The 26,149-nt window shown below is 51.2% G+C and overlaps 3 protein-coding genes across 7 annotated transcripts; 1 reads left to right on the top strand and 2 right to left on the bottom strand.

The window, feature by feature from the left end:
- Positions 1-96: 96 nt before the first annotated feature.
- B3GNT8 (UDP-GlcNAc:betaGal beta-1,3-N-acetylglucosaminyltransferase 8) lies at positions 97-2,147 on the bottom strand. Of its 2 annotated transcripts, none has more exons than XM_055412085.2 (2): positions 1,801-2,147; positions 97-1,471 (listed from the first exon to the last, which is right to left on the bottom strand). In XM_055412085.2, exon 2 carries the CDS (start codon positions 1,434-1,436, stop codon positions 240-242), a length of 1,197 nt encoding a protein of 398 aa, XP_055268060.2. In that variant the 5' UTR covers positions 1,437-1,471; positions 1,801-2,147; the 3' UTR covers positions 97-239. The 2 variants fall into 2 exon arrangements, with proteins under 2 accessions (XP_055268060.2, XP_055268061.2); XM_055412086.2 differs by having other exon boundaries at positions 97-1,468; positions 1,801-2,020.
- Positions 2,148-6,341: 4,194 nt separating this feature from the next.
- On the bottom strand, positions 6,342-12,588 carry DMAC2 (distal membrane arm assembly component 2). Of its 4 annotated transcripts, none has more exons than XM_055412087.2 (6): positions 12,524-12,588; positions 10,761-10,957; positions 9,355-9,435; positions 8,153-8,289; positions 7,886-8,048; positions 6,342-7,523 (listed from the first exon to the last, which is right to left on the bottom strand). In XM_055412087.2, the coding sequence occupies exons 1-6, from the start codon at positions 12,572-12,574 to the stop codon at positions 7,343-7,345; spliced, it is 810 nt and encodes a 269-aa protein (XP_055268062.2). In that variant the 5' UTR covers positions 12,575-12,588; the 3' UTR covers positions 6,342-7,342. The 4 variants fall into 4 exon arrangements, with proteins under 4 accessions (XP_055268062.2, XP_088686748.1, XP_088686749.1 ...); XM_088830622.1 differs by lacking the exon at positions 12,524-12,588 and adding an exon at positions 12,350-12,517; XM_088830623.1 differs by lacking the exon at positions 12,524-12,588 and adding an exon at positions 11,826-12,308.
- Positions 12,589-21,003: 8,415 nt separating this feature from the next.
- Positions 21,004-22,838, top strand: ERICH4 (glutamate rich 4). Its single transcript, XM_055411080.1, has 2 exons — positions 21,004-21,177; positions 22,617-22,838. Exons 1-2 carry the CDS (start codon positions 21,004-21,006, stop codon positions 22,836-22,838), a joined length of 396 nt encoding a protein of 131 aa, XP_055267055.1.
- Positions 22,839-26,149: the final 3,311 nt, after the last annotated feature.

Here is a 26,149-nt window from a genome sequence, read left to right as displayed (position 1 = left end):
GGACCTCGCCCAGGTGGGGGCAGCGTCTGGGAGCAGCTGAGCCTTGCTCTGTACACTACCCCAGGTTCTGGTAGACAAGAGAGCCGACTCCAGGTCTCAGAATGCAGAGCACGCATATTTTGTTTCAAAAACAAAAAGACGAGGCCCAGCAGGGGTTCAGGCAGCCTCCATTCCAGGACCTCCTTCCTCACCCCTCAGGGGCTGCCCTGCCCGCCCCTCCCCGCCTCCGCCTCTGGGGCTCAGCACTGGAGCCCAGGGTCCTGCAGCTGTTTCCAAAGCCGGATGCTGTCCTGAGGGCTGAGGGGTCGCACAAGCAGCAGGTCTCTGAAGGCACAGGGGTCAGCAGTGCGGTCTGCTGGCCAGGCCGTGAGGAAGCCTTTGTGGGTCCTGGGGGCAAGACCCAGGGCTTGGAAGCACAGGCCAGTGTAGACGTCACCAAAGGGGAAGGGGGCCACGCGGGCCGCCGCCTGCAGCAGCCAGGGTGCCAAGCGCCCTGCAATGACATAGCCGCCCCCACTGGCGTAGGCTGGGTAGCTGCCCTCGAAGAAGGATCCGGGCACGTAGAAGGGTCCTCCAGGCTTCCGGAGGGGCTTGGCCTGTGTGAAGACCTCACCCAGGTAGAGGCCCCGGGCCCTGGAGGGCGGCAGACCCCGCAGGTGGTCCAGCAGAGCAGGGGTGCGCACGAAGGCGTCGTCCTGGGCCTGCAGGACAAAGCTCACGCCAGGGCAGTGGCGGCCAAGCCAGGCCAGCAACATCAAGTCCTTGAGCGTCTGGTTGAAGGGGACGTCGAGGAAGTCCCAGAGCAGCAGGTCACTGTAGCGCCGGCTCTCCCAGGACACCAGGGTGCCGAGGTCCGGCCCCACCTGGCCCACTGGGGACCCCAGGAGGAAGAGCAGCCGGACCCCAGGGGCCGACCCGCCCCACGTCTCCCTCACGGCCTGGCGTTCTGCAAAGCGCCCTGGTTCCGACTTGACAGCCAACAGCAGGAAGGGGACATCACCGGGATCCTCGCAGCCGGTCACCTGGCCTCCGCCGCCCACGGGCAGCCATCGTGGGAAGCTCCGGCAGGCGGCCCACAGCAGGAAGCGGCGGAGGTCCTCGGGATAGGAAGCGAAGTCGGGGATCTCAGCCGCGGCGGCAGCACCCCAAGCGCCACAGTTCCCCGCCTCCGTGCTGTTCACTCCGGGCAGGGTCCCCAGCCGCCACTGCTGCTGGTTCCAGTATGCAGAGGGCAGGGGGCTTGTCTGGCCCAGACGGGCTGAGAGGTTGGCTGGCAGGGTGGGCTCGGCACTGGCTGGCGTGGGGCCTGGCGGGGTGCTGCGGGGTCCTGGGTAGGCCTTGCCCAGCCGGGGCTCGGATGTCCACTCGATGTACACTTTGAGGCCCAGGAGTGTGAGCAGCGCTGACAGGCAGAGAAGGCACTTGGGGCAGCGCATGACCCGGCCCAGGGAAGGGGCGGCTGTGGGAGCTGCTGAAGAGACACAGAGGCCTTTGGGGTGGGGCCCGGGCCGGTCCCTGGCAACTCCTGCGAGGTTTCTGTGGTCCAGACCCTAACCCCGCCCTCCACCGACCACCCGACGCCCGGTCTTCCTGGACCGGCGAATCCCCGCTCCTGACGTGCCAGCACCTGGCTCTTTCCACTCAGCCCAGAGACTTCTATCTTCCCCATTCCCCATCCCCACCCTAGAGACCAGGGATTCCGCCATTCCTGCCCGCCCCCGCCCACCAGGAGTCAGGATCACAGGGGTCACGTCCTCGCCCGACCGTCCTCCACCCCAGGCACTGCTCCCTCCTTTTTACCTCTGGGGCCAGCTCCGGCCAACTCCAGCGCCCTGGGCCTCGGTCCGGCTCTCTCCGCCGCCTCCCTCTGCCCGCGTCCGGAGGTGCGGGTGTTGTTCTCCAGCCTAGCCCAGCCAGTCCGAGGGCGGGGAGGGGAGCTGCTGAGGGCTGGGAGGGCCCCAGGGGCCGGGAGGGGCTGGGGCGGGGCTGAGGGAGAAGGGGAGCGGGGGAGGGCAAGAGGCAGGCCTGAGGGATGGGGCTGGGGCGTGTCAGGGCTGGTTTGCTGGTGAGACCTCGGGAAAGGTGCAGGGAAGCCGGCAGACCCGGGAGGGGAGGGCAAGGCTGAGGGCTGCTGAGCCAGGGCTGGAAAGTGTCAGAGTGACCCAGGGAGATGAAGAGCCCTAAAGTGGCCCAGCCTGAGGCCAGGGGTTGGGCCTGGCCTGGGGAGGAGGCGGGCAGTGAATGTGCTGAGAGGGCAGGGGGCCTTGCCAGAGGGGGGGTGTTGCCAGGAGTCAGGTGGGTTGGGGGCAGGGGACTAGTGAGGAGGAGAAGACACCGGCTGGGGAGGCAGAGAGCCGGGGAGACCACAGGGGCAGGGCGGGAGGAGAGGCCAAGAGGAGAGGCTAAAGGTAGAGCCGCAGGAGATAAGGGGAGCCACGGGGGAAGGGGTGGGGAGAGAATGTGGAGGGGCAGGTGGAGGGACTGGGGTGGAAGCAGAGAGCCGGGAGTGGGCGAACAGCCAGAGTCAGGGAGAGGCCTAGAGGGAGGAGCTGGGGAGCAAGTGGGTGGGAGCCAAGCCGGGGGCAGTGAAGGGCGACGGGCGGGGGCACGGGGCCCTGGGGCTGGGCTGACCCCGCACCCCCCCACCCCATTCCCTTGCGTGCCTGGCAAGGCTGCAATCATCCCTGCTGAACCCTCTCTCCGGCCCTGGGCCGGCCCCGCCTACAGCTGCACGGTGACTCCGGGAACGCTCACATCCGGCCCCCCTCGGGACCAAAGGGTGTCTGCCTGTGTTTATGGCCCTGCCCTCCAGGGGCCTCTGCTGTTGGGGCTGCTACAGCTGTCTGGGGAGGCAGGCCAGTGGGACCGGCTCATCCTAGACCTCCTGGAGCCTGGGGTGAGAGTGAGGGAACCCCCCCTACCCCCGCCCTCAGGTGAGCTTGGCCTGACCCCAGCCTTGGGTTGGGAACTGTCCAAATCGCTGCAGGAACCCTGTCTGTCAGCAACAGCAGTGTAATGGAGCCCACGGGACCAGATGGAGGAAGAGAGTGTGGAGAAGGTGGGGACTATTGATGGAGTAAAAGCCAGAGTGGGCTGGGGCAGGGCTCTGAGAGCCCCTGGAAGGGGTCTGCAAGCCTTTTTACCCTTAGGCTGGGCAGCGGGGGTGTCTAGCCCCTCGACTCTTGGCTCATCTAGCTACTCCCAGAGCACAGGCCAGGGGCAGGGTAGACAGTTTGGGTTGCTGTGTGCCTTAGTCTGCAGACATTCCAGTGAGGAGAGAAACCATCCAGCGACTGGAACAGGTGAGTTCGGACGAGTGACTGAGGAGGTAGGTGCCTTCTGGTGGAATGTGGACCCCGGCCTGCATTTCTGCCTCCCCAGGTCTTTGGATCTCCCTCTCCAGTTTATGCCTGGGCAGTTCGGGTTTCTCGCCTTAGTAACCATAGGTCACTGTTGAGTCCCAAGTTCCAGTCAGCCAACCAAGAAAACTGTCAGGACAACACCAGTTGCACTAGCTAACTCATATCCAGAGTCTCCAGCAAGTGTCCGTGTGTCAGTGAGCTTCGCTCCGTGCGGTGTGAGGTCTGCTCTCACTAGCCTAACACCCTGAGAATCCACTCCCGTGCGGCTTCTTTAGTGTTGACTGTCCATCCCTCTGCAGGTCTTGCCCTTCCGTGTAAGAGCTGTTCCCTTCTGGGGCGCCGTGAGCACCTGCTCCCTGGAGCGTGCTGGGGCTTGACCTGTGGCTCTTGTGGGTCCAGTGACAGCAGGGGGCGCTTGTGGTAAGTCTCAAGAAGAGCAGATCTCCCTTTCAAGGCATTTGCCTCAGGGGAGGTCATGGCCAGGTTTTCAAGTGCAAGATCGCAGGTGGTCTCCCCACATTGTTAGGGAAGGGTCCCAGGAACTCGGGGGTTCAAGGTCGTCTGTTTCCTCTGGGTCCAACCAGATGATCTGACTCCAGGTTTCTGGATCCCACTGTGTACCAGGCAGTGCCCTCACTACCACCAGACAAGAAACTTGTCCAGACGGGAATTCAGGTGTCATAACTCAGCAACCCACAAACCTAAACACTGTGTTATATTTTCGCAGTATCTATGAGCAATAACTTTGGTGGGGTGGGGGGAATGCTGTCACGGGAGCTTGCCAATTCCAAGCGGGGTGACTGAGCTGGGCACTGGAGGGAATCTGCCCAACCCTATCTTTAGAGCTGTCATTACTGCCCGTGTCACGCCCAGCAGCCACAGGGACCCCAGGGCACGTGGCACCTCACTGGCACCTCATCACAACCCCAGGCGATAACATTTTTGTGATGCTGCTGCATGCCTTGGATGGTTTTTATTTTTTTAATTCTTATTTTATACTGGAGTATTCCCAGGTAGCTCAGTGGTTTAAAAAAAAAAAACAAAACACCTGCCTGCCAGTGCAGGAGACATACATTTGATCCCTGGGTTGGGGAGATTCCCTGGAGGAGGAAATGGCAACCCACTCCAGTATTCTTGCCTGGAGAATCCCATGGACAGAGGAGCCTGGTGAGCTACAGTCCTTGGGTTCACAAAGAGTTGGACATGACTGAGTGACTAAACAACAATAGATTAACAGTGTGTTAATTTCAGGTGTACAGTAAAGTGATTCATATACATATATCTATTCTTTTTCAAATTATTTTCCCATTTAGATTATTACAGGATATGAAGCACTTTGCTGTGCTATACGTAAGGTCTTTGTTGATTATTTATTTAGCCTATTTTTTACCTGTTTGGCCCCTCTTTGTTCCCCAGCCAGGGATTGAACGTGTGCCTGAGAGGGTGACAGGCAGGAAGGCCAGAGGTTCCCAAGCAGCAGGAGGAAATGAACTGCAAGTGGCAGATGTCCTGCCTTGAGCTAACCAATGTTTTTCTTGTGGAAATGTTTTTTAAACTATGTATTTGCTTTAGAATTTGCCTTTCTTCAAAATGGTTCCACCCAAGGCTAACTTATTTTCTTTTCTCAAATCTTGGACTGATGATAATGGCTCAACAAACCAGTATTCCTATCAATTATTTTATGACTGGGGGATGCCATCCTATCTCTTGTGGGAGAGATCTGGTGAAAGTCCCTCAGCCTTGAGGTGTCTCTCTTATCTGATTAATAGCTTTCGCCGAAGAATTGATGCTTGTGGTGTTGGAGAAGACTCTTGAGAGTCCCTTGGACTGCAAGGAGATCCAACCAGTCCATTCTAAAGGAGATCACTCCTGGGTGTTCATTGGAAGGACTGATGCTAAAGCTGAAACTGCAATACTTTGGCCACCTCATGAGACGAGTTGACTCACTGGAAAAGAGTCTGATGCTGGGAAAGGTAGGGGGCGGGAGGAGAAGGGGACAGAGAATGAGATGGCTGGATGGCATCACCGACTCTGTGGACATGAGTTTGAGTGAACTCCGGGAGTTGGTGATGGACAGGGAGGCCTGGCGTGCTGTGATTCATGGGGTCGCAGAGAGTCGGACACGACTGAGCAACTGAACTGAACAGACATAAAACACCTTGCTAAAAACTAGCAAGGGGGCACTTTTTCTGTTCCCTTCTGATGTCGGTGTCAGCAGCTTTCCCTATCTCTATACTATAATGAAACTTCGTTACACAGAAAGTCCCCCAAGTAGTCAAGCCTCATCTCTGACCCCAGATTGAAACTCTCCCCCGGAGGTCACAGATCCTGGGGAGACACACAGCTCAGCAGCAGCCTTCCACGCCGTCAGCAGTGGGAGCCCAGTCCTAACCACTGGGCCTCCAAGGAACTCCATGTTTTCAATATAGCAGCGTGTGCGGGTCATAGCCATAGGTGTCTCTCTAAGTCTATGAGTTTTTGGTTTCTAAGTTCATTTGTATCATTTTAAAAAAATTCTGTGTATAAGTAATGTCATATTTTTCTCTGTCAGACTTACTTCACTTGAAATGATAATCTCCCAGTCAATCCACGCTGTTGCAAATGGCATGACTTCATTCTTTTTCACAGCTAGTAGTATTCCACTATGCATCACATATACCCCCTACATCTTTGTTATCCATTTATCTTGTTGACGGCATTTAGGCCATGGATTTCTAATGTTTCATTTCCCACTGCCAAGGAGCTCAGCAGTGGACTCAAGCCAAGGGCATCATTATCCATTCATCCTGTTGATGACATTTAGGCCATGGATTTCTAATGTCTCATTTCCCACTGCCAAGGAGCTCAGTAGGGCAATCAAGCCAAAGGCAGGAACCAACCAACCCCCAAATCCTATCTTTGTGAATTTATCTCTGGGAACACTCCAGATGCCAAGGCTCTTATCAGTCTGGATCCAGTCTAGAGAGAAAAGCCACACAGTAATTTGAACAGGGAAAGTTTAATATAGAGAATCAATGACTTTAACAGCAAAGTGAAGTAAGGAGGGGATTCATTGGTAAGGGGCCCTGGGACTTACTGGAAATCCACCTTCAGGGGTATGGCAGAGAGGCATTCACAGAGAGACACCTCAGTGGAGGCTGTCCTCTGCAGGGTGCGGGGTGGAGGGCGCCAGGGGAAGCTGCTGACCACCTGATTCACCTCAGCAGATGCGGGGAGCCCTGCACCACCATGCGCTGCAGGGCAGCTGAGCGAGCACCCCTGAGCAGAGCCAGAAAGCAAAAGCCTTGCCTCCCTTGAGGAACAGCTCTCAGGCGCCCTCTACTGACAACCCTTATCAGGCCAGTTAGCAAAGGAGAATACTTCAAAGGCCCAGATCAATTTTCACAAAGCGAACAAAGTTGAATTTGGAGCTGAGCGTCAATAACTCAGTAAGGGGAACGCTGTGGGACTCCCCGCGTGTAGTGGGTATGGACTAGGGATATTGCAGCCCGCAGTGAGCCGAGTCGTCCCACACAGGGAAGAACCAGCCCGGTAGAATGCCAGCAGTGCCCCCTGGCAGAAAACAGGAGCACAGGCAAGTGGGAAAATCCGACTTCTGACAGAAGTCAAGCGAAGCTTCTTGCCAGAGAAGCGGGCACGGTGTGGGGCAACCACAAGGGAGCGTGCAGCTCCCCGGGGCTACTTGCAGCCAGAGGCCCTTACCTCCCCTAGGCTGGAGAAGGGGGCTCCTGAAACTGGGACGGAGAGAAGCACGTGGAGAGGGCTACCTGACAAGCTGAGGGGAGGTGTGAGCTTCAGGCTGGGTGCAGCCAGCCAGAGCACCCCGACGGTGGAGAACAAATGTCCCAACCTCAGGCTCTCCTCCCCTCACCCCAGCCTGACCCCCCGAGTTGAGTGAGCCCAACAGAGCCAGAAGGGTGAGCTACTGGGCGCTCAGCACAGCCTGGCCGAGACCCTGCTTGATGGGGAGGGGCCGAAGGCTAGACGGGGATGGGGCTGCCAGCTGCGTCCCGGGACTGCTTCTCTGGCCCCACCTTGAGGCCCTGTGCCCAGTCAGCCCCCAGAACCTCACAGTGGGGCAGCATCTCCTCCACCAAGATCTGAGTGAGGCCCGGGTTGGACACAGCAGGAAGGTCGGAGATATCCAGCCTGCGGAGGTTCCTGAGAGGAGGCAAGATGGGGGTGGGGTCACATGTAAGGATGGCGTCTGTGTGTGAGTGTGGGGGGTATACCTGCCCCATGCTGACCCCCGGCTTTCTAATAAAATCTTTGCTCATACATGAGACCCACTGTGTTCATTACAAACTGCACACCTCTGGCTCCTGCTGTCCCACAAAGTGTAAATATCTTGTAATTTCATTAATACAAAAAGGCAGGAAGATTAAGAGTCTCCCCACTCTCCCAGAGGTTCACTGCGCAGCTCATCTTTGCTGACCCACCACCAGCTCTAGGTCTGTCCAGGAGGCAGGGATGGGGGCACTGCCCTCCCCTGGTCTGGGGCCCAGCCTGAGTTGAGGTCTCACTGGAGGTGGTGGAGGCAGGCGAGGCCCCGTTCAGAGATGCGGGGGCAGCCGGCCAGCGAGAGCTCCTGCAGCGAGTCGGCCAGCTGGTAGAGGCGGCTGAGACACCAGTCATCCAAGTGGGGACAGCGCCGCAGCGATAGGGACTGGAGCTCCTTCAGGGCCACTGCAGGGGGCAGAGGGCAGATGGCACTGAGGGCGCTTCTGGAGCCCACCACGAAAGGGCAGAGCCTGGCCCATCTCCACCTCATCCCGCCCAACCCCACTCACAGAGGTTGTCCAGGCCTTGGTAGTTGATGGCACAACCACTGGCATCCACAGCCTCCACAGGCACCTCCTGGAGCTTCCGGAACTCAAGAGAGGAGAGGCCCCGCTCATTCGCCCGCATCCACTCCCTGTCCCGAAACCTGGGAGACAGGGAGTGTCAGCAGGGTCCCACAACCTTCCAACCTCTCGATAACACTCCTACCACCATACCAGAGAGCCCGCTACACTCACTATACACCAGGCCCTGCGCTAAGGGCTTCACATGTCTGGTCTCATCAGGTCCCCTGACAACCCCATCAAAGATGGAGTGTTTGGCCAATTTTACATACCTGGACGCTGAGGGTTGAAGAGATTATGGATATTAACATGAGAAAAAAGAACTATGAGACAAGAATCCTTGGAGATGGGTGAATGTTGAAATATTTACAGACAGGGAGATCAGTCCTGGGTGTTCAATGGAAGGACTGATGCTAAAGCTGAAACTCCAATACTTTGGCTACCTCATGCGAAGAGTTGACTCACTGGAAAAGACTCTGATGCTGGGAGGGATTGGGGGTAGGAGGAGAAGGGGACGACAGAGAATGAGATGGCTGGATGGCATCACCAACTCGATGGACATGAGTTTGAGTGAACTCTGGAAGTTGGTGATGGACAGGGAGGCCTGGCGTGCTGTGATTCATGGGGTCGCAAAGAGTCGGACACGACTGAGCGACTGAACTGAACTGAATACCATTTCTAAGGAGGGTGCTGGAGGAAGTGCTCAAAACAAGTGAAAATCTTAATTGGAACCAAGAGGAAGGCTAGATGAAGCCTGTGTGAATTGTGTTTTCTAAAAAGGAAAATAACGGGGAAAAACAAGAGGAGGCGGAGTGGGGAGGAAGAAAGAAAAGACGCACCAGCGCTGAGCGAGCACACATGCCGTGCTGGCCTGTGGCCCACGACAAGTGTCCAGACAGCAAGGTGTCTCTGAATCTTTACAGCATACCTTGTATGTTAGACATGACCACCTGCCCATTTTACAGATGACAAAACTGAGGCTCAGGAACAAGTCCCCAATCACACGGCCAGGAGGGAGAAGAGACCAGGGTGTGCACAGAAGCCAGTCTGACTGATATGAGCCCATCCGATGGATGAGCCCCAGGCTCAGAAAGTGGCTCTCCCGCCTACCACCCCCTCACCCCATTCTGACACCTGTGCCGTCATACTTGACTGCGCCTCCCTGCTTCAAGACGAAATAGGCCCCTGCGACGTAGGGGCCGTATCGTTCCTCGATGTAGGTGAAGGACCTGCCGAGAGAAGAGTAGCCGAGGGTGAGTCTTGAAGCACCACACCCCTCTCCAGGCCCCAGTGCTGCTGAGAGGGTCACAGTCCACGGCACGTGGCTGAGACGCGCAGGCAGGCTGAGTCAGATGGCAAATATTTACTGAGGGCCTCTGAAGTGCTGGGCACTGGAGGACAGTGGTGATCAAGGTGGATCACTGTCCCTACCCCCGCAGAGTTACTTCACAGGGGAAACAGATAACCGGCAAGTTAAGAACAAATCGCAGAGTATCAATTCCGTGATGAAATTAATACTGAGGGAACAGATGAAGGGTGGCTCGGGTCGGGATGGGGGATGGAGGTGAGTGATTTGGTTTACGTGTTAAGAAACGCTTCCTGGAGGGGGCTAAACTTGAGAGATTTGAATGAGAGAGGGATTGCAGAGGTCAAGGTCAGAGTCTGCCAGGCCAAGGGAACAGCCAGTGCAAAGGCTCAGAGGCTTGAATTAAGATGAACAAATGGCAATGAGGATGCCAGGCTGGCAGAGTTGAGAGGGCGTCCCCAGTAGAAGCCTCAAAGCTCCGTAAGGGGCCAGGTTTTTGGCCTTCGAGTTTGGCTTTTATTCTAGTTGCAGTTGGAAACCATAAGAGGGTTTTAAGCAAAATGGTAATGTTATCCGTCTTCCTTTCCTAAGAGACCTCTGGCTGCTGTGTAGACTATGCTGCTGCTGCTGCGTCACTTCAGTTGTGTCCGACTCTGTGTGACCCCATAGATGGCAGCCAACCAGGCTCCCCTGTCCCTGGGATTCTCCAGGCAAGAACACTGGAGTGGGTTGCCATTTCCTTCCCCTATAACAGGGGGCAAAAGGTGACCAGATAGGAGACAACTGCAGTCATCCAACCATAAAAGGGCTCCAACCAGGCTACAGGGAGTTAGAAGGTGACCACTGGTCAAATTTAGGATATTCTGGTATTTTATTGATGGACTGGATGTGGAGGGAAGGGAAGCAAAGATAGGAATCAGGGATAACTCCTTAGAATGTGGTCTGAACAACAGACGGGCAAACGTGCCACTGCCTGGGATGGGGAAGCCTTGGGGGTGAGAAGGCTGTTTTAGGGGGAAACCAAGGTTTGCTGTTAGCCATGTGAGGTCTGAAGAGCCAGCTAGACCTCCAAGAGGAGATAGTGGGCAATGGATTGCCTCTATGAGCTGGAGGATTTGGGAAGCATGTGGGCTGGAGATGAAGAGGCACGTGGCACTGGAAGCCCTAGGGCTTCCTGGAGTGGAAAGCGCAGGGCGGGGAGACTGGGGAGGCCTGGAGAGCAGGGCTGGGCAGGCCACGGGTTCTCACCGATTTTTCTTTTGCACCTTCAACACCTGCTTCCGGAGAAGGTACTCCCTCACAGCCTCCACATCATAGAAGCGGTCAGTCAGGAACTGGAGCAGCGTCCTCCCCTTTCTCTGACTGCCCTCCGGGTCCACTGCCTTGCTCAGGCCACGGACGCCGCAGGTACCCCTGTTCCACACTGGGGCCATGAGGCGCAGGAACTGAGGAGGAGAGGGGAGGAGGTGCTGAGCCCAGAGCCTCCTGCGAGACACACAGCCAGATTCCCCTGTTTTTCCTCCCAAATCTTCCCTCCTCAATGCTTCCCTGCTCATTCTTCTAGGATGTTCCAGTTCTTTGGAATCTGCAAAATTTCCCCAGGCTTTCCCCAATTCTTTCCTTTAATCAATCTTAAATTCTCTTTGGGACTTCCCTGGTGGTCCAGTGATTAAGAATCTGCCTGCCAATGCAGGGGACATGGGTTCGATCCCTGGTGTGGGAAGCTCCCACAGGCTGCAAAGCAACGAAGCCCATGTGCCACAACTACTGAGCCCACCTGACCTAGAGCCAGAGCTCGGCAACGAGAAGCCACCGCATTGAGAAACCCGTGCACCACAACTAAAGTAGCCCCTGCCTGTCGCAACTGGAGAAAGCTTGCACGCAGCAACCGAGGCCTAGCACTGCCAAAAAAAATTATCTTTGATTTGGCCAAAGGGTCTTTCGGTTTTCCTAAATTCTCCCCCTAACGTCCCCAGAGCCCTTAGTCTCTGACCAAACCTCTATTCTCTGAACTCTTAACGTACTACAAATTCTCCCCTTAATTTTATCCACTTCCCACCAGAGTTTTCCTAAATAAGGCATTCCTTTCCCCCAAATATAACACTTCTTTTTAATTTTTATTTTTGGCTACGCTGAGTCTTTGTTGCCGCGCAGGCTTTCTCTGGCTGTGATGGGGGCTACTCTTCCATTCCAGTGTGCAGGCTGCTGATGCTGCGGCTTCTCCTGTTGCTGAGAAATGGGGTCTAGGGTGATTTTCCCCAGGGAAGCTCCCAAATACAATCTTAATTTCTCTCCAAACCATCCTTAACTTACCTCTTGAAGCTCCCAAACTCTCTTCAAGTTCCCCTCCAAAGATTTCTCTTAACCTGCCTCAGTTTCTCTTTTTGTTTTAACCAAATTCTCCCAAGAGTTTTGCCCACATCCTTATTTTCCCTTAAAATTCCTTTTAAGCTCCCAACCTTACTTTAATTTTCCTAGGTCCCTTCCTTGATTTTGCCGAATTCTTCCTAAATTCTTTCCACAACATTGCAAATCCTCCTCTTAATTTCCCCTAGATCTTTTCCCTTGGAATTCCCAAATTCACCTCTTGGGTTTTCCATCAAAATTCCTAACTATTCCATGAGTTTCCTTCACCTTTGGTCTCCTACTCTTGGACCTCAAACCTGTTTTTCTGCCAATTTCTTCCAAACCCTCATCCTTTGCAGGTCCCACTGTCGTCCGCCCCTAGACTCCCAGCGCCCGTGGGATCCCTCCCTCTGATTGGTCCGGCGCACTTTCTCAGTCGGCACACCCTGCTTCCCCATTGGTTTCTCTCCTTGGCGGCCTGTGACCCGCACCGATCCTTCCCGGCCCCCGACGACCACACGTCTCGGCTCCCAGAGTGAGGTTTAGCGGGAGAGGCCCCCTGCTCCTTCTCGCTCCACGTCCGCAGGGCGCCGAGAGAGGTCCTGAAGGCAGAGACGGCGGAGCGGACACTAATTTAGCGGACTCTAAAAGCTTCGGTCACCTACCGCCCTGGGCGCCGCCATCTTGCTAGGATTGTGTAACCGGAAGGGGCTCATCCTATCCGACCCACCGGGTCTCTTATGACCACGCCCCCTCCTCTTAAAGGGCTTCCGTCGTGGCTCCGACAATGAAGGATCCGCCTGCAATACGGGAAACTCGGGGTCGATCCTTGGGTCGGCGACAGCCCCTGGAGAAGGGAATGACAACTCACTCCAGTATTCTTGGCTGGAGAATTCCATAACAGAGGCGCCTGGAGGACTATTGTCTTTTACCATCCACAGAGTCCCTAAGAGTTGGACATGACTTGAGCAAATAACATTTTTTTTAATTTATTTTTTTTATTGAAGGATAATTGCTTTACAGAATTTTGTTGTTTTCTGTCAAACCTTAACATGCATCGGCCATAGGTATACATGTATCCCCTCCCTTTTGAACCTCCCTCAAATCTCCCTCACCATCCCATCCCTCTGGATTGATACAGAGCCCCTGTTTGAGTTTCCTGAGCCATATTGCAAAGCCCATACCATATGTAAAATAGATAGCCTTTCTTTGGGATTGGAATGAAGACTGACCTTTTCCAGTCCTGTGGCCACTGTTGAGTTTTCCAAACTTGCTGGCACATTGAGTGCAGCACTTTCACAGCATCATCTTTCAGGATTTGAAATAGCTCAATTGGAATTCCATCACCTCCACTAGCTTTGTTCGTAGTGATGCTCTCTAAGGCCCATGGTATTGGCTATCTATTTTACATATGGTAATATAAATTTTTTTTGCATTTCTTTTCCATGGGGATGGTCTTGGTCCCTGTCTCCTGCACAATATCACGAACCTCTGTCCAGAGTTCATCAGGCACTCTATCTATCAGATCTAGACCCTTAAATCTATTTCTTACTTCCACTGTATAATCATAAGGGATTTGATTTAGGTCATATCTGAACGGTCTAGTGGTTTTCCCTACTTTCTTCAATTTAAGTCTGAATTTGGCAATAAGGAGTTGATGATCTGAGCCACAGTCAGCTCCTGGTCTTGTTTTTGCTAACTGTATAGAGCTTCTCCATCTTTGGCTGCAAATAATATCAATTTGATTTCAATGTTGACCATCTGGTGAAGTCCATGTGTAGAGTCTTCTCTTGCCTTACAAATAGCTGTGAAGAGAAGCGAAAAGCAAAGGAGAAAAGGAAAGATATAAGCATCTGAATGCAGAGTTCCAAAGAATAGCAAGGAGAGATAAGAAAGCCTTCCTCAGTGATCAATGCAAAGAAATAGAAGAAAACAACAGAACAGGAAAAACAAGAGATCTTTTCAAGAAAATTACAGATATCAAGGGAACTTTTCATGCAAAGATTGGCTCGATAAAGGACAGAAATGGTATGGACCTAACAGAAGCAGAAGATATTAAGAAGAGGTGGCAAGAATACACAGAAGAACTGTACAAAACCGATCTTCATGACGAAGATAATCACGGTGGCATGATCACTCAGCTGGAGCCAGACATCTTGGAATGTGAAGTCAAGTGGGCCTTAGAGAGCATCACTACAAACAAAGCTAGTGGAGGTGATGGAATTCCAATTGAGCTATTTCAAATCCTGAAAGATGATGCTGTGAAAGTGCTGCACTCAATGTGCCAGCAAGTTTGGAAAACTCAACAGTGGCCACAGGACTGGAAAAGGTCAGTCTTCATTCCAATCCCAAAGAAAGGCAATGCCAAAGAATGCTCAAACTACCACACAATTGCACTCATCTCACACGCTAGTTAAGTCATGCTCAAAATTCTCCAAGCTAGGCTTCAGCAATACGTGAACTGTGAACTCCCAGATGTTCAAGCAGGTTTTAGAAAAGGCAGAGGCACCAGAGATCAAATTGCCAACATCCGCTGGATCATGGAGAAAGCAAGAGAGTTCCAGAAAACCATCTATTTCTGCTTCATTGACTATGCCAAAGCCTTTGACTGTGTGGATCACAATAAACTGTGGACATTCTGAAAGAGATGGGAATCCCAGACCACCTGACCTGCCTCTTGAGAAACCTGTATGCAGGTCAGGAAGCAACAGTTAGAACTGGACATGGAACAACAGACTGGTTCCAAATAGGAAAAGGAGTATGTCAAGGTTGTATATTGTCACCCTGCTTATTTAACTTATATGCAGAGTACATCATGAGGAACGCTGGGCTGGAAGAAGCACAAGCTGGAATCAAGATTGCCGGGAGAAATATCAATAACCTCAGATATGCAGATGACACCACCCTTATGGCAGAAAGTGAAGAGGAACTCAAAGGCCTCTTGATGAAAGTGAAAGAGGAGAGTGAAAAGTTTGGCTTGAAGCTCAACATTCAGAAAACAAAGATCATGGCATCTGGTCCCATCACTTCATGGGAAATAGATGGGGTAACAGTGGAAGCAGTGTCAGACTTTATTTTTTGGGGCTCCAAAATCATTGCAGATGCTGATTGCAGCCATGAAATTAAAAGACGCTTACTCCTTGGAAGGAAAGTTATGACCAGCCTAGATAGCATATTAAAAAGCAGAGACATTACTTTGCCAACCAAGGTCTGTCTAGTCAAGGCTATGGTTTTTCCCGTGGTCATGTATGGATGTGAGAGTTGGACTGTGAAGAAAGCTGATCGCCGAAGAATTGATGTTTTTGAACTGTGGTGCTTGAGAAGACTCTTGAGGGTCCCTTGGACTGCAAGGAGATCCAACCAGCCCATTCTAAAGGAGATCAGTCCTGGGTGTTCATTGGAAGGACTGATGCTAAAGCTGAAACTGCAATACTTTGGCCACCTCATGCGACGAGTTGACTCACTGGAAAAGAGTCTGATGCTGGGAGGGATTGGGGGTGGGAGGAGACGGGGACGACAGAGAATGAGATGGTTGGATGGCATCACCAACTCGATGGACATGAGTTTGAGTGAACTCCGGGAGTTGGTGATGGACAGGGAGGCCTGGCGTGCTGTGATTCATGGGGTCGCAAAGAGTCAGACACAACTGAGCCACTGAACTGAATATAAATTTACATGTTACTCTTTCCATACATCTCACCCTCTCCTCCCCTCTCCCCATGTCCATAAGTCTATTCTCTATGTCTGTTTCACCATTGCTGCCCTGTAAATAAATTCTTCAGCAACATTTTTCTAGACTCCGTATATATGTGTGCTAGAATATGATATTTATCTTTCGCTTTCTGACTCACTTCACTCTGTTAGGTTCTAAATTATCCATCTCATCAGAACTGACTCACATTTGTTCCTTTTTATCGCTGAGTAATATTCCATTGTATATATATATAACAACTTCTTTATCCATTCATCCGTTGATGGGCATCTAGGTTGCTTCCATGTTCTAGCTATTGTAAATACTGCTGTAATGAACAATGGGATACATGTGTCTTTTCAACCCTGGTTTCCTCAGGGTATATGCCTAAGAGTGGGATTGCTGGGTCATATTGTGGTTTTACGCCTAGTCTTTAAAGGAATTACCATACTGTCTTCCACAGTGGCTGTATCAATTTATATTCCTACCAACAGTACAAGAGCGTTCCCTTTTCTCCATACCCTGTCCAGCGTTTATTGTTTGTAGACTTTTTGATGATGGCCATTCTGACTGGTGTGAGGTGATACCTCACTGTGGTTTTGATTTGCAATTCCCTAATAATGAGTGATGTTGCGCATCTTTTCATGTGTTTGTTAGCCATCTGTATGTCTCCTTTGGAGACCTTAGGTCTTTTTCCCACTTTTTCAAATAACACTTCTTAAAGGAGCACATACTTATTACTCTTCTTGGGTTTAGCAGTCTGTTGTACCTCCCTTTCCAAAGGGCATTAAAATGGGCCCAGCAGTCTCCCTTAGGAGAGGGCTGTTGGAGTGCCTTCCTTCCCTCCGACTGTACTCACAGTCCCTGTGAGGTTTCCTGTTCCTCTAGGTCTAACTAGCTGTTAATGCTTCCTTAGAACAGAAAGAGATGTGCTGAGAAACTCCACGTCTTTATTTTTTAATTATTATTTTTAAAAATATTTATTTTTGGCTGTACTGGGTCTTCATTGCTGAGGGTGGGCTTTCTCTAGTGGTGGAGAGCGTGGGCTGCTCTAGATTCCATACTTGGGCTTCTCATTTCGGGTCACATTTTGGCTTCTCTTGTTGTGGTCAGGGGCTCTAGGGCAAGCAGGCTTCAGTAGTTGCAGTGCATGGGCTTAGTTGCTCCTAGGCACGTGGGGTTCTCCTGGATCAGGGATTGAACTGGTGTGTCCTGCATTGCAAGGTGGATTCTTATCCACCTGACCACAAGGGAAGCCCCACATCTTTCTTTAAACAGGGTCAAGGAAGGGAGAGACAGAATAGATTGTGAGCTTAGATTTCAAGGTAAGGGACAGAGGCAGAATTTCAAGACTAGTATTGTGATGTGTTGGCAATTTCAGTTTGGAGTTCAAGGCTATATCTCAAGGCAAAATTCATTATGAAGCCTTGTGGATAGAATTACTCATTCGTTCATTCTACAAATATTTACCATGTGGCAGGCACTGTTCTGAGTTGTGAGATTACCATGGAACCAAGGCTCTTCCTGGAATGGAGCCAACAGTCAGTGAGAGGATGGTTAAGAAACAAATGAATAAGCAAGATAATTGCAGACAGTGTTTGATAAGAGGCAAATAAAAACAAGCCATATAATAGGGAGTGACTGAGCCACAGGACCATCAGTAAAGACCTCTGTGAAGTGGTGACTGTTAAGAGGCGGTGAGGGATGAGAAGGAAACAGCCATTCAAGGGCCTGGGGGGGAAGTGATTCAGGCAGAGCTAACAGCCACCGAAGGCCCAGAGCTGGGACCAGCTTGCCCAGAGGTGTGGGAGACTGGCTCAGAGAAGTGGGCAAGAAATTGACTGCTTTATTCCATTTGCACATGCATGCCATGGTCTGGTTTGTGTTTTCTTTTTTAAGATTCTGTTTATTTGTTCATTTATTTGTGGCTGTGGTGGGTCTTTGTTGCTGCACGTGGGCTTTGCTTTCCCTGGTTGTGACAAGCACGGAGCCGCTCTGTGGTGGTGTGCGGGCTGGCTGAGGTGTCTTCTCTTGTCATGGAGCTCAGGCTCTGGACTGTGCATGCTCAGAAGCTGTGGCACAGGGATTTAGCTGCTCCAAGGCCAGTGGGATCATCGGAGGACAGGGATCAAACCTATGTCCTCCGCACTGGCAGGCAGATTCTTAACCACTGGACCACCAGGGAAGTCCTAACAGACCTTAGATGTTAACTATGGATGTTGATTGCAGCCATGAAATGAAAAGACACTAGCTCTTTGGTCGGAGAAGGCAATGGCAAACCACTCCAGTACTCTTGCCTAGAAAATCGCATGGACAGAGGAGCCTGGTGGGCTGCAGTCCATGGGGTCGTTACTAGTCCGACACGACTGAGCGACTTCACTTTCCCTTTTCACTTTCACACATTGGAGAAGGAAATGGCAACCCACTCCAGTGTTCTTGCCTGGAGAATCCCAGGGACGGCGGAGCCTGGTCGGCTGCCGTCTAAAGGGTCGCACAGAGTCGGACACGACTAAAGCGACTTAGAAGCAGCAGCAGCTCTTTGGTAGAAAAGCTATGACAAACCTAGACAGCATATTAAAAAGTAGAGACATCACTTTGCCGACAAAAGTCTATCTAGTCAAAGCTATTGTTTTTCCAGTAGTCATGTACGAATGTGAGAGTTGGACCATAAAGAAAGCTGAGAGCCTAAGAATTGATGCTTTTGAATTGTGCTGGAGAAGACTCTTGAGAGTCCCTTGGGCAGCAAGGAGATCAAACCAGTCAATCCTAAAGGAAATCAACCCTAAATATTCATTGAAAGGACTGATGCTGAAGTTCCAATACTTTGGCCACCTGATGTGAGAGCCAACTCATTGGAAAAGACCATAATGCTGGGAAAGATTGAAGGCAAAAGAATAAGGAGGTGGTAGAGCATGAGATACAACCGATAAATTGTGGTGGTTGTTGTTTTGCTGTTTAGTCGATAAGTCATGTCCAGCTCTTTTGCAACTCCATGGACTATATGTAGCCCACCAGGCTCCTCTGTCCAAGGGATTTTCCAGGCAAGAATACTGGAGTGGGTTGCCATTTCCTGCTCCAGGGGATCCTCCCCACCCAGAGATTGAACCCACATCTCCTGCATTGCCAGGCAGATTCTTTACTGCTGAGCCATCAGGGAAGCCCCTCCAAAAAAAAAAAACACAACTGTGGTAGATCTATCCAATAGGATTCTGTGTCAGTCAGAATCCAAGCAGAAAAGTAAGTCACACACAAGTAAGATAATTGAGCATTTAATAACAGCACTATTTACAAAGTGAGGGGTATCCAACGAGGGCTGGTGAAACACCTGTAAACTAGCCAGAGAGAGGCTCCGTGACACCCTCATCCTTGAAGGGCCAAAGGGAGAGAGCAGTCCCTGGAACCCGGTGAAACCTATGGGTACAAAAGAAGGCCAACAGGAGTCATGGCCAAAACAAGTTGCACAACCAAGCTCATCAGTGGGGAAGAGGGAAACAAAATCCTCTCCTAAGGAAAGGACCAGTGGGAGGGAAGAAAATACTTTGAAAATAATACATTCTACCACAGACGAGACTTCCAGCAACTCTCCTACCACCATAAGGATAATACCAGACAATAAAAGAGACAAGGAGAGCAGAGAGATTGAGAAAACCAGAGCCCCAGTCCAGTATTCTTGCCTGGAGAGTCCCAAGGGTGAGGAACCTGGCAGGCTACTGTCCATGGGGTCACCAGAATCGGACACGACTCAGCAACTAAACTACCACTGCTGCTAAAGACATCATCACAATAAAAAAGGCTGAGCGCTGAAGAACTGATTCCTTCAAACTGTGATGCTGGAGAAGACTTGAGAGTCCTTTGAACAGCAAGGAGATCAAACCAGTCCATCCTAAAGGAAATCAACCCTGAATATTCACTGGAAGGACTGATACTGAAGCTGAAGCTCCAATACTTTGGCCACCTGATGCAAAGAGCCGACTCATTGGAAAAGACGCTGATGATGGGAAAGATTGAAGGCAGGAGGGAAGGGGATGACAGAGGATGACATGGTTGGATGGCATTACTGACTCGATGGACATGAGTTGAGCAAACTCTGGGAGATGGTCAAGGAGAGGGAAGCCTGGTGTCCATGGCAGTCCATGCAGTCCACGGGATCACAAAGAGCTGGACACGACTGAGCAGCTGACCAACAACAAAGACATCATTTAAAGCCTGAATCCAGCGTGTCTGTCTGCTCGTGACCTGCCCCAGAGCTCCTAAAAATAGATTCCCATTTCTGCCTAAATGAATTTGAGTCAGATTTCCATTGCTTACAGCAGTAGAACTACGTCTTTGGAGGGAAAGGCTTCCTCAAGCTCTGTTACACTCTCCCATCAATCATGAGCACTGACTCAACTCCCATTGGTTGAAAATCTCAACCAATGAACCTTCCCAAAGGAATCAACTGTCTCCACTAAGAGCCAGAGACCAATAGCATCACAGCTTCCTAACATCTTAATAGGACAATTTGAAAATATACAGAAAAGTTGAATGATTTTGTACAGTAAGTCACTGCCTCCGTTCTGTAACTGGCATTAGTAAATGTTAGTTGCTCAGCCATGTCCAATTCTTTGTGACCCCCATGAACTTTAGCCCACCAGGCTTCTCTGTCCATGGAATTCTCCAGGCAAGAATAGTGGAGTGGGTTGCCATTCCCTTCTCCAGGGTATCTCCCCAACCCAGGGATCGATCACCAACTCAATGGACATGAATTTCAGAAAACTCCCGTAAGTAGTAGACGACAGAGGAGCCTGGTGTGCTGCAGTTCATGGCGGGGCCTGAATTGCTAGTGATAATATCTGTGGACAAGTCCAGGGTTGGCAGAACTGCTGCTCAGCCTGGGCCAGCAGCCTGGACACCAAGGCACTCCGGCTGAGGGATCGTTCTCCTGGAAGCCACTCCTGGCTCCTCAGGCACAGGGGCTGTGAAGCCCTGCAATTCCATGGCCAGAGTGGAGAAGACGGGTAAGGATCAAACCAGGGAAAGATAGAGGTTAAGTGGAGGAGAGGGCTGCAGAGAGTGTTGGGGAGGAGCAGTGGGCGGGACCCAGGAGGGGCGGGGAAGAAGAGGCGGGGCAGCCGCTCACCTGTGAGGGGTCCATCTGAGAAGGGGCAGGGAGGGGTGGAGTTTGACCTCCGGCCAGAGGGGCTGAGGTTGGATCCCTGTGAGCCGACCTCATGCTACACTTCAGTTAAAACACACACATGCGCGCGCGCGCACACACACCCACACACACACATCCTCCCCCTCCACACACACGAAGCTGCTGATTCTCTGTGGAGAACGGACTTTGTGATGCCAGGGGGTGCTCCCCCACTCTCCACTGCCCTTTACTCCCCTCCTCCCGCCCCCAACTCCCCAGGGGCTGGGTCACTCTGGACCTTGCCACTTGCTGTTACTGGCTGCCGCAGTTCAGAGGCTATGGAGCTCTGGAAGCAGCTGAGGCAGGCTGGACTGGTGCCCCCGGGGCTGGGCCCACCCCCGCGGGCCCTGAGGGGCGTCCCCCCAGTGGAGAAGGTGGGTCAGACCCTCGCGTCCCCAGGGGCTGGCGCTGGAGGGGCCAGGGAGAGTCTGCTGTGGATCTGGGAGGAGCTGGTGAGTGAGGGGTTCAGAGGAATCAGAGATGGGGGAGTGGGGAGTGGATAAATGAATGGGGATGGATGAAAACAAAAGGTGCCAGAGGCTGAAAGAAAGTGAGAGACAGGAGTGGAGAAATAGAGGCAGAGACGGATGCGGCAGGGTGAGCGGGAGACAGAGACACAGGACAGTGAGTGACAGTACAGGAGACGAGAGATTGAAAGCAGAGCCTGAGAGCCAAATGCAGGCCTCTGTTAAATCCGAAAGGCAGAGGGAGGAAGTCAGAGGCAGGGCAGAGAAACAGAGACGGACAGAAAGACAGGGTCTAGAGAGACGGAGGGAGACAGCCAAGTAGAGACAGAGAGATGGAGACAGGTAACAGGAGAGGGGCCTAATAAGAGAGACGGAGACTAAGACTCAAGACACACAGAGACCTAGAGAGGTGGAGAAAGCGAGGGACAGGGAGACGGAGAGGCCAAGACAGTGGGACACGGGGCAGAGCAGGCCGACAGAGTCCAGGGACCCCGGGAGGGCTCCACCCGCATGCTGTGCGCCAGGGCTGTTAAAGAGAAAGTAATTGATGACACCTGTTAAAGATGGCGGGCTGTAGGTATAAAGACCCGCTGTGATGGGATTTTGTAGTAGAAGAGAGAGATTGGGCTGAACCTTGAATATAGCATGGGCAATTGGGAATTGACAGCCAAGGAGCAGGGTCAGGCGATAGAACATTCCTAAGAGGCTGGGGTGTCCCTGGAGGTCTAGTAGTTAAGCCTCAGAGAGGTTCCAATGCAGGGGATTTGGGTTCAATCCCTGGTGGGGTAACTAAGATCCCACATGCCGAGTGGCACAGCCAAAAGGGGGGAAAAAAAGAAAAATTCCGAAGAGGCAACCTTAGGGGTAAGGGGGGAGTCTGGCTGAACTGATCTAGCAGGATTCTTGCTAAAGGCAGGCCAGGGTGATCAGCCATGACCTGGGGGATGGAGGAGGGAGGAGGACAAGAAATCTGATTAGATATGAAACAGGGTGTTGTTAGTCTCTTAGTCGCGTCCAACTCTTTACGACCCCATGAACTGTAGCCCACCAGGCTCCTCTGTCTATGGAATTCTCCAGGCAAGAATACTGGAGTGGGTTGCCTTTCCCTTCTCCAGGGAATCTTCCCAACCCAGAAATTGAACCGGGGTCTCCTGCATTGCAAGCAGATTCTTTACCGTCTGAGCCACCAGGTTAGTCCAAAACATACAAAGAGGGGGATTCTTGCTAAAACTGGATTTTCCTGATACAAAGAAGTATTGATGGACCCCGGAAAATGTTCAGGATCCTGACTAAAGTTTGGTTAGGCAAAGAATCTGTGTTGGGACTTGAGCTGGGGGCTGCTCCCACCCAGGTTTCTAGGCAGAAGCACACTAACCCTTTGCCGTCTGGAGTGGCATACCCATGACTGCCCTTTCCCACCCGAGGGGAACCTCCGCCGAGTGGATGTCCAGCTGCTGGGCCAGCTGTGCAGCCTGGGACTGGAGATGGCGGCACTGCGGGAGGAACTGGTGGCCTTCCTGGAAGAGGAGGCAGAGGAGAACGCCAAGGAAGAGGAGGAGGACAGAGAGCTGACAGGGAAACTGGAGGGGGCCTCCAGTCCAGTCCCCGGCCACCACCGCCCCCCTGACTTTGAGATGACTATCTGAGGCCCTGCCAGTGTGCTTCCAATGGACACGTGAATGATACACAAATTTATGTAAGAAGACAGGGGACAAGAGGGGTTTGCAGGTCAAACTGACTTGCAGATGTCCAGTTTGGTACCGTCATGTGCTCCTTGAGCAAGTGCTTTCTCTGAAAGTGTCTGAGATGAGATTGAGGGGTGGATCCCTGAATGGTGGGTGTGTTTCTAGATGCTGTGGGAAGTTTTCAGAGAAACTCTTGGTGTCTTTAAAAAAATTATGGAGATGTGTACAGATGGCTATTAAGCACTTGGAAAGCGGTTAGCTCTAACCGAGGTCTGCTGTAACACACATGCTGTATTTCCAAGCTGGGTTTGATAAAAAGAATAGTCAGTATTTCAATAATTGTAAAAGATAATTATATTTTGAAATGATAATATTTGGGGTATATTGCGATAAATAAAAATATGACTAAAGCTAATTTCACCTGTTTATTTGTAAATTTCTTTTACCGTGGTAAAACACATAGCATAAAAGTTACCCTTTTAACCGTTTTTAAAGGGTCGGACGCAACTTAGTGACTAAACCACCACCAAAGGGGAGGTCAGAGTGCCTTTTTCCTATCTGTTGTTTTTGTGTTTGTATATTTTTTTAATAATATTTATTTATTTATTTTTGGCTGTGCTGGGTCTTCCTTACTGCGTGGGCTTTTCTCCAGTTGCAGCGAGCAGGGGCTGCTCTCTGGTTGCGGTGTACAGGTTTCTCTTGTTTTGAAGCACGGACTCTCAAGCGTGTGCTTCAGTAGTTTCAGCGTGTGGGCTCAGTGGTTGGCAGTTCCCGGGCTCTAGAGCACAGGCTGAATAGTTGTGGTGAACAGGCTGAGTGACTCTGCAGCATGTGGGATCCTCCCGGATCAGGGATCGAACCTGTGTCTCCTGCCTTAGCAGGCAGATTCTTTACCACTGAGCCACCAGGGAAGCCGTGAGTGTGTATTTTTAATTTAATTTGGTTTATGTTTTTGGGCTGTGCTGGCTCTCTGTGGCTGCTCGGGCTTTTCCCTAGTTGCGGAGAGCAGGGGCTACTCTGCAGTTGTGGTGCACAGGCTTCTCATCGCGCCGGCTTTTCCTGATGCAGAGCTCCGGCTCTACGGCACACAGGCTTCAGTAGCTGTGGCTCCTGGGCTCTGGAGCCCAGGCTGAGTAGCTGTGGTGCACAGGCTTAGTTGCTCCGAGGCACATGGGATCTTCCCAGACCAGGAATCCGAACCTGTGTCTCCAGCACTGGCAGTGGATTCTTAACCACTGAGCCACCAGGGAAACCCCCATTTTTACCATATTTTAAAGTTTACAATTCAGTAGTGTGAAATACATTCACATTGTGGTAGGAATATATTTTCATCTTTCAAAACTGAAAATGTACCTGTTTTACAACTCCTCATCTGCCCTCTCCCAGCCCGTGGCAACCACCCTTCTGCTTTGTGTCTCTATGAATTTGCCTACTCCACGAACCTCATGTAAATGGGATCACACAGTATCTGTCTTTTCCTGACTGGTTTGCTCATCCATGTTGCAACATGTATCAGAGTTTCCTTTCTCTTTGAGGCTGAATAATATTTCATTGTATCAACAACCACATTTTGTTTATTTGTCCATGGGCACTTAGGTCATTTCTACCTTTTGGCTATGGTGAACAGCATCGCTCTGAACAAGGGTGTACAGATATCTGTCCAAGCCCCTGCTTTCTTTCTTTTTTAACGTATATTTTTGGCTGTTCCAAGTGTTAGCTGTGGCATGTGAGATTTAGTTCCCTGACCAGGATCGGATCCAGGCTCCCTGCATTGGGAGCGCAGAGCCTTAGTCGCTGGACCACGAGGGAAGTCTTTTCTTAAAAATTCTTTTGGGTATATACTCAGAAGTGGGATTGCTGGACTGTGGGTGATTCTGTTTAATTATCTGAGAAGTGCTGTGCTGTTGGCTATACCATTTGCCATCCACACGACCATGACCACGATCCCCATTCCTACGGCCAGTGCACAGGGGCTCCAACTTTCTACCTCTGTGCCAACACTTGTTTTTTTTTTAATATTTAATTATTTTCATTGTTATTTTATTATTTTTATTTTTTGGCTGTGCCCCGAGGCTTGTGGTACCTTAGTTCCCAACCAGGGATAAAACTTATGCCCCCTGCGTTGGAAGTGCAGAGTCTTAACCACTGGACCATCAGAGAAACCCCTTGCCAACACTTATTTTCTTTCTTTTTTTTCACGATAGCCATCCTAGTGGGTGTGAGGTGGTATCTCATTGTGGTTTTACTTTGAATTTCCCTAATGATTGGGCTTCCCTAGTGGCTCAGTCAGTAAAGAATCTGCCTGCAGTGCGGGAGACCCAGGTTTTATCCCAGGAAAAGCCGCTGGAGGGGAGCATGGCAACCCACTCCAGGATTCTTGCCTGGAGGATCCCCATGGACAGAGGAGCCTGACGGGCTGCAGTCCCTAATGATTAATGATGTTGAGCATCTTTTCTCATGCTAATTCACCCATTTCTTAATTACATTTAAAAATATGACTGCTAGAAAACTTAAAATTACATAAGTGGCTCCCACAGTATTTCTCTTGAGCCACAGTATTTCAGATGTTTGAAAATGGAATGTGGATCTGAGCAGATGAGCCGCGAGGGTTCATCCGTGTTCCCCGACGCGATGCAAATGCATCATAGTGAAGTCAATCAGAGAGGGGGAGAAATATTATCACTCACAGGAGGAATCTATAAATTCATCAAAATGAACTTTATAAAGAGAAACTCACAGACTTAGAAAACCAACTTATGATTATTTTTAAAAAAATACATAGGGGAAGTGGGACATTAAGAGGTTGGGATTAACATATTAACACACTACTTATTATCAGATAGATAATCAAAGAGGGCCTACTGAATAGCACAGGAAAGTCTACGGAATACACTGAAAGAACCTATTTGGAAAAAGCCCCCTTAAAAGCCCCCTTAAAGAACAGAATCGATATACGTCTATGTATAGCTGAATTAAGTTTCTGTAAGGCTGATCGCCGAAGAATCGATGCTTTTGAACTGTGGTGTTGGAGAAGACTCTTGAGAGTCCCTTATACTGCAAGGAGATCCAACCAGTCCATTCTAGAGGAGATCAATCCTGGGTGTTCATTGGAAGGACTGATGCTAAAGCTGAAACTGCAATACTTTGGCCACCTCATGCGACGAGTTGACTCACTGGAAAAGACTCTGATGCTGGGAAAGGTTGGGGGCGGGAGGAGAAGGGGACGACAGAGAATGAGATGGCTGGATGGCATCACCGACTCTGTGGACATG

The sequence above is a fragment of the Moschus berezovskii genome, chromosome 22 (genome assembly GCF_049115385.1).
Source record: "Moschus berezovskii isolate FMDL1 chromosome 22, NW_MosBer_1.0, whole genome shotgun sequence".
In the NCBI taxonomy this organism is placed as follows: domain Eukaryota; kingdom Metazoa; phylum Chordata; class Mammalia; order Artiodactyla; family Moschidae; genus Moschus; species Moschus berezovskii.
This window is presented reverse-complemented; position numbering and strand designations above follow the sequence as displayed.